Genomic DNA, 8,415 nt, shown 5'->3' on the forward strand with positions numbered 1-8,415 from the left:
GGGTTGGGCATAGGTGGAAATGTGATGTTTTATAGGAAATGGGGTTTTGTCAACGTTAGAAATGGGTGGAAATGTGTTTTTTTTTATGTGGGAATGTGATGTTTTATAGGAAATGGGGTTTTGTCAACGTTAGAAATGGGTGGAAATGTGTTTTTTTTTTATGTGGGAATGTGATGTTTTATAGGAAATGGGGTTTTCTCAACGTTAGAAATGGGTGGAAATGTGTTTTTTTTTATGTGGAAATGTGATGTTTTATAGGAAATGGGGTTTTGTTAACGTTAGAAATCGGTGGAAATGTGTTTTTTTTATGTGGAAATGTGATGTTTTATAGGAAATGGGGGTTTGCATGATCTGGAAACGGGTGGAAATGTAGTATTTTTTATGGAAATGTGTTATAGAAATTAAATGGGGCTTCGCATGGCCTGGAAATGGTTGGAAATATGTGATGTCTTAAATGTTTTGTAAGAAATGGGGCTTTAATTGTATTGGTTGGAAATGGGTGGACATGTACCATCTCATAGGAAAAGGGGACTTGTATGGGGTTTTGTTTACGTTAGAAATGGGTGGAAATATGTTATGTGGAAATGTAATGTTAATATAGGAAATGGGGCTTTGTATGCTGGAAATGGGGCTTTGTATGCTGGAAATGGGTTGAAATGTAGTTTTTTTTATTTGGAAATGTGATGTTTTATAGGAAATAGGGCATTGCATGGGTTGGAAATGGATGGAAATGTAGTGTTTTTTGTGTGTGGAAATATATTTATTTATATATATCGTATAAATTAACACACACACACACACACACACACACACACACACACACACACACACACACACACACACACACACACACTTCCAAAGACGAATAAAACACCAATTAATTAAAACACAAAAAAACTTCCCAAACACATATCCAAACACACAAGAAAAATAGTAAAAAATATAAAAAACACCTAATCACACACACACACACGTATACACACACACACACACACACACACACACACACACACACACACTGACATTTCCAAACACGTAAAAAACACCATAAAACACTGAAAAAAACAATCACCCTAAACACATTTCCAAACACGCAGAAAAACGAGATAATATTAGAAAAAAACACCACAAATCACCTTCAAACACCCAATCACCCTTCCAAACATCGAAAAACACCAAATATCATCGAAAAAACACTAAAAATCCCTGTAAATCCCCCAAACACATTTCCAAACACGCCAAAAACAACCAAAATCAACCAAAATCGTCTCTTAACACACAAACACACTTCCAAACACCGAAAAAACACGCAAAATCACAGAAAAAACACCAAAAATCAACCAAAATCACCCCAAACACATTTCCAAACACGCAGAAAAACGAAGAAAATATTAGAAAAACACCAGAAATCACATCTAAACACCCAATCACCCTTCCAAACACCGAAAAAACACCATACAACACCTTAAAACACTGAAATCACCCCCAAAATCACTCAAACACATTTCCAAACACGCCCAAAACAACCAAAATCAACCAAATTCGCCTTCAAACCCCCAAACACACTTCCAAACACCGAAAAAACACGCAAAATCACAGAAAAAACACCAAAAATCAACCAAAATCACCCAAACTCATTTCCAAACACGCAGAAAAACGAGAAAATATTAAAAAACACCCAAAAATCACATATAAACACCGAATCACCCTTCCAAACACCGAAAAAACACCATACAACACCTTAAAACACTGAAATCACCCCCAAAATCACTCAAACACATTTCCAAACACGCCCAAAACAACCAAAATCAACCCAAATCGCCTTCAAACCCCCAAACACACTTCCAAACACCGAAAAAACACGTAAAATCACAGAAAAAACACCAAAAATCAACCAAAATCCCCCAAACACATTTCCAAACACGCAGAAAAACGAGAAAATATTAAAAAACACCCAAAAATCACATATAAACACCGAATCACCCTTCCAAACACCGAAAAAACACCTTAAAACACTGAAATCACCCCCAAAATCACTCAAACACATTTCCAAACACGCCCAAAACAACCAAAATCAACCCAAATCGCCTTCAAACCCCCAAACACACTTCCAAACACGTCCAAACACCGTCAAACACCCCAAGGAAGACGCTGGCCACGGATTCGGACGCAGTATTGAATATTTGTTGTGAGAGAGAAAACATGGCCGCTCCATTCTCGTTTTTAAAGTGCTTTTGCTCGGCTGGGTGAGTCTCCACACGCCCACACGCCCGCACGCCCACGCCTCGACCTCCTGGGCGTGGGCTGGAGGCGTGGGCGCGGCGTGGGCGTGGAAATAACGTCAAAAAGAGCGATTAATGTCCGCCTCTCTCCCTGAGCCACTGGGGTAGAAACGTCAAACTCCTTCATATTTTCCCAATTTTTCCCCATTTCCCGAGGGTTGGGGTTGGGGAAATAGGGCCCAGGCTATGCTATAAGGACCCATTTATCTGTCTAATGGATAATGGGGTGGCTATGGGGTCTGGAAATGGGGAAAATTCGGGAAAATAACACCATTCCTGCATCCCTCCCATCCTAACCCAGTCGTGTAGAAATGTCAAACTCCTTCACATTTTCCCAATTTTTCCCCATTTCCCGAGGGTTGGGGTTGAGGAAATGGGGCCCGGGCTATGCTATAAGGCCCCATTTATGTATCCATGGGGTGTATGGGTGTTTAAATGGGCGGGAAATGGGAAAAATTGGGAAAATAACACCATTTCTGTATCCCTCCCTTCCTAACCCAGTCGTGTAGAAATGTCAAACTCCTTCACATTTTCCCAATTTTTCCCCATTTCCCGAGGGTTGGGGTTGAGGAAATGGGGCCTGGGCTATGCTATAAGGCCCCATATATCTATCCATGGGGTGTATGGGTGTTTAAATGGGCGGGAAATGGGGAAAGTTGGGGAAAATAACACCATTTCTGCATACCTCCCTTCCTAACCCAGTCGTGTAGAAATGTCAAACTCCTTCACATTTTCCCCATTTTTCCCCATTTCCCAAGGGTTGGGGTTGGGGAAATGGGGCCCAGGCTATGCTATAAGGAGCCATTTATTCGCCTTATGGGTAATGGGGTGGCTATGGGGTCTGGAAATGGGTGAAAATTGGACTAAATAGGAACTTGTCAGTCATATCTCAACCTGTCAACCAGACCCCCCCCCCCCATAGAGTTTTATATATATGGACATGGGTGACTGTAGGAAATATGTGGAAATGGTTAAAAAAGGGCTATAATAGGGTGGAAATTGGCTATGTAGATTGGAAATGGGGTTAATATGAATGGAAATTGGCTTCTAATGTAATGTTCAATTAGGAAATGGATGGAAATGGTTCGCAGTGAGTGGAAATGGTTAAAAAATGGCTATAATAGGGTGGAAATGGGTTGTGTATATTGGAAATGGGGTTAATATGAATGGAAATTGGCTTCTAATGTAATGTTCAAATAGGAAATGGGTGGGAATGGTTCACAGTGAGTGGAAATGGTTAAAAAATGGCTATAATAGGGTGGAAATGTTTTGTGTATATTGGAAATGGGGTTAACATAAATTGAAATGGGCTTCTAATGTAATGTTCAAATTGGAAATGGGTGGAAATGGTTCGCAGTGAGTGGAAATGGTTAAAAAATGGCTATAATAGGGTGGAAATGGGCTGTGTATATTGGAAATGGGGTTAACATAAATTGAAATGGGCTTCTAATGTAATGTTCAAATTGGAAATGGGTGGAAATGGGTCTGCAGTGAGTGGAAATAGGTTAGAAGGGGTTGAATTGCCATGTTTGTGTAGGAAATGGTGTTTAGAATAATGGGAATGGGGTTTGGAGCAAGTTGAAAAGGGTTATAGTTACTGGAAATATATTTTTTTTAAGTAGGAAATAGGCTTATATATCATGGAAATAAGGTTTTAATGGTTGGAAATGTATTGTATAAATTGGAAATGGTTGGAAATGGGTTTTGAGTGACTGGAAATGGGTTTAAATGGATGGAAATAGGTTTTTTATATGGGAAATTGGGGTTAGTATACTGGAAATGGGGCTTTAATATTTGGAAATGTATTGCATAGATTGGAAATGGGTGGAAATGGGTTTGGGGTGACTGGAAATGGGTCAGAATGGATGGAAATGGGGTGTTTATAGAGGAAATTGGGCTAAAAATACTGGAAATGCAGTTTTAATGGTTGGAAATGTATTGTTTATAATTGGAAATGGGTGGAAATGGGTCAAAGTGGATGGAAATGGGGTGTTTGTATGGGAAATTGGGTTTAATATAGTGGAAATGGGGTTTTTATTGTGTGGAAATGTAGTATATATTGGAAATGTGTGGAAATGGGTTTGGAGTGACTGGAAATGGGTCAAAATGGATGGAAATGGGTTGTATAATTAGGAAATGGGTAGAAATGTGTTTGGAATGATTGGACATGGGTTAAAATGACTGGAAATGGGTTTTTATGTAGGAAATGGGCTTAAAATTAATGGATATGGGCTTATGATAAATGGAAATGTAATGTTTGTATAGGACATGGATGGTAAGGGGGTTGAAACGCACTGGAGTATGATGGCTATGTGGGAAATGGGGTTAAAACTAATGGAAATAGGGTTTTATATGGGTGAAAATTTAATGTTTTCTATAGGACATGGTTGGAAATGGGGTTGCAGTCAGTGGAAATGGTTAGAAATGGTTGAATTGTAATATTATTGTAGGAAATGTGTAGGAAATGGGGCTTAATCCTAGTGGAAATAGGCTTGTGATAGGTATAGATGTTATGTTTAAATAGGAAATGTGTGGAAATGGGGTTGCAGTGAGTGGAAATAGGTTAGAATTGATTGAAATGGGGTGTTTATATAGGAAATTGGTTGGAAATGGGAAGAAATGGGTGTAAATTGACTGGAAATGGGTGTAAATTGACTGAAAATGGGTGGAGATGGGAAGAAATGGGTGTAAATATACTAGAAATGGGTGGAAATGGATGGAAATTGAATAGAAATTGGTGGATATTGACTGGAAATGGGTGGAAATGGGAAGAAATGGGTGGATATTGACTGGAATTGGGTGGAAATGGGTTGAAATTGACTGGAAATGGGAAGAAATGGGTGGAAATTGACTGGAAATGGGAAAAAATAGGTTGAAATTGACTGGAAATGGGAAGAAATGGGTGGAAATTGACTGGAAATGGGAAGAAATGGGTTGAAATTGACTGGAAATGGGAAGAAATGGGTTGAAATTGACTGGAAATGGGAAGAAATGGGTTGAAATTGACTGGAAATGGGAAGAAATAGGTTGAAATTGACTGGAAATGGGAAGAAATGGGTGGGAATTGAATGGAAATGGGTAGAAATAGGTTGAAATTGACTGGAAATGGGAAGAAATAGGTTGAAATTGACTGGAAATGGGTAGAAATGGGTGAAAATTGACTGGAAATGGGAAGAAATGGGTTGAAATTGACTGGAATTGGGTGGAAATGGGTTGAAATTGACTGGAAATGGGAAGAAATAGGTTGAAATTGACTGGAAATGGGAAGAAATAGGTTGAAATTGACTGGAAATGGGAAGAAATGGGTTGAAATTGACTGGAAATGGGAAGAAATGGGTTGAAATTGACTGGAAATGGGAAGAAATGGGTTGAAATTGACTGGAAATGGGAAGAAATGGGTGGAAATTGAATAGAAATGGGTAGAAATAGGTTGAAATTGACTGGAAATGGGAAGAAATGGGTTGAAATTGACTGGAAATGGGAAGAAATGGGTTGAAATTGACTGGAAATGGGAAGAAATGGGTTGAAATTGACTGGAAATGGGAAGAAATGGGTTGAAATTGACTGGAAATGGGAAGAAATGGGTTGAAATTGACTGGAAATGGGAAGAAATGGGTTGAAATTGACTGGAAATGGGAAGAAATGGGTTGAAATTGGCTGGAAATGGGAAGAAATGGGTGGAAATTGACTGGAAATGGGAAGAAATAGTTGGAAATTGACTGAAATGGGTGGAAATGGGTTTATAAATGTGGAAATGGGTTAGAAATGGCAAGTAATGGTTGGAAAGTGACTAGAAATGGGTGGAAATGGGTTAAAAATGTGGAAATGGCTTAGAAATGGGAAGAAATGGGTGAATATGGCTTAGAAATAGGAAGAAATGGGTGGGAATGGCTTAGAAATGGGTGGGAATGGCTTAGAAATGGGTGGGAATGGCTTAGAAATGGGTGGGAATGGCTTAGAAATGGGTGGGAATGGGTGGGAATGGCTTAGAAATGGGTGGGAATGGCTTAGAAATGGGTGGGAATGGCTTAGAAATAGGAAGAAATGGGTGGGAATGGCTTAGAAATGGGTGGAAATGGCTTAGAAATAGGAAGAAATGGGTGGGAATGGCTTAGAAATGGGTGGAAATGGCTTAGAAATGGGTGGGAATGGCTTAGAAATAGGAAGAAATGGGTGGGAATGGCTTAGAAATAGGAAGAAATGGGTGGAAATGGCTTAGAAATAGGAAGAAATGGGTGGAAATGGCTTAGAAATAGGAAGAAATGGGTGGATATGGCTTAGAAATAGGAAGAAATGGGTGGGAATGGCTTAGAAATAGGAAGAAATGGGTGGTAATGGCTTAGAAATGGGTGGCAATGGCTTTGAAATAGGAAGAAATGGGTGGGAATGGCTTAGAAATGGGTGGGAATGGCTTAGAAATGGGGAATGGCTTAGAAATAGGAAGAAATGGGTGGAATGGCTTAGAAATGGGTGGGAATGGTGGAATGGCTTAGAAATGGGTGGGAATGGCTTAGAAATGGGTGGTAATGGCTTAGAAATAGGAAGAAATGGGTGGAAATGGCTTAGAAATAGGAAGAAATGGGTGGAAATGGCTTAGAAATAGGAAGAAATGGGTGGAAATGGCTTAGAAATAGGAAGAAATGGGTGGATATGGCTTAGAAATAGGAAGAAATGGGTGGGAATGGCTTAGAAATAGGAAGAAATGGGTGGATATGGCTTAGAAATAGGAAGAAATGGGTGGAAATGGCTTAGAAATAGGAAGAAATGGGTGGGAATGGCTTAGAAATAGGAAGAAATGGGTGGAAATGGCTTAGAAATAGGAAGAAATGGGTGGGAATGGCTTAGAAATAGGAAGAAATGGGTGGATATGGCTTAGAAATAGGAAGAAATGGGTGGGAATGGCTTAGAAATAGGAAGAAATGGGTGGATATGGCTTAGAAATAGGAAGAAATGGGTGGGAATGGCTTAGAAATAGGAAGAAATGGGTGGGAATGGCTTAGAAATGGGTGGAAATGGCTTAGAAATAGGAAGAAATGGGTGGGAATGGCTTAGAAATAGGAAGAAATGGGTGGAAATGGCTTAGAAATAGGAAGAAATGGGTGGAAATTGACTGGAAATGGGTGGAAATGGGTGGAAATTGACTGGAAATGGGTGGAAATGGGTGGAAATTGACTAGAAATGGGTGGAAATGGGTTAAAAATGTGGATATGGCTTAGAAATAGGAAGAAATGGGGTTTTATATGTATATTTCTATCTTATTTACATACATTTATACAGTACCATATATAGATACATTTGTTTACATCTATTATTTAGAGTTACACTAATTATATCTATTATTTATACCTATTATTTAGACCTATCATTCTTTCCACACCTATTATTAAAATCCCCATTATCCCATCACCATCATATCCCATAATTGATCCCATTGATTACACCCATTAATAACACCTATTTCAGAGTCATGCAATTATATATATTAGTTAGACCTATTAATATATAGTCCCATAATTACATTCGTCTATCCCATTAACATAATTATATATATCCCATGATTGATCCCATTGATTACACCCATTAATAACACCTATTTGAAACATACAATTATATATATTGGTTATACCTATTAATATTTAGTCCCATAATTACATTCGTCTATCCCATCAACATAATTATATATATCCCATGATTGATCCCATTGATTACACCCATTAATAACACCTATTTGAAACACACAATTATGTATACCCCAATCACTCCCTCTTCTTCTTCTTCTTCTTCCTAGGCCTTCCTCCTCCTCCTCCTCCTCCTCCTCTCCCTCCTCTTTCCTTCTACTTGACACACTTTTCCTTAATCGCGGCTTTGTGCCCTTCATACCCGGCACTGTGCCCGGATCACTATTGCCAGCTTCACCCCAATTACCCAACTTACCCCATTACCCCATTACCTCACATCCCCCATTATCGTCACCCTCTTCCCTTGCAGGTGACCTTGTATGAAGAGGATGGGGGTGAATGCTTCCTGCCAGGCTGAAGTTGGTGTTGGTCCGCAAGCCATCTTTAGTGCGTAAGTAGCCTCCGAGACACTTATAATCTTTCATAAGTAAGGGAGAGCTGTTTAAGTGCACACT

At 39.2% G+C, this 8,415-nt stretch overlaps 1 protein-coding gene across 1 annotated transcript in view; it reads left to right on the top strand.

Moving 5' to 3' along the window:
• The first annotated feature begins 2,162 nt into the window (after positions 1-2,162).
• The window catches only part of LOC126988345 (BTB/POZ domain-containing protein 7-like), an 18,452-nt gene continuing 12,199 nt past the window's right edge, over positions 2,163-8,415 (top strand). The window contains exons 1-2 of the mRNA XM_050846404.1: positions 2,163-2,246; positions 8,271-8,351. Of these exons, the coding sequence (XP_050702361.1) occupies positions 8,281-8,351 (71 nt within the window). The 5' untranslated portion in view covers positions 2,163-2,246; positions 8,271-8,280. The remainder of the gene's footprint in view (positions 2,247-8,270; positions 8,352-8,415) is intronic.

The sequence above is a fragment of the Eriocheir sinensis genome, chromosome 69, assembly GCF_024679095.1.
Source record: "Eriocheir sinensis breed Jianghai 21 chromosome 69, ASM2467909v1, whole genome shotgun sequence".
Lineage (NCBI taxonomy): Eukaryota > Metazoa > Arthropoda > Malacostraca > Decapoda > Varunidae > Eriocheir > Eriocheir sinensis.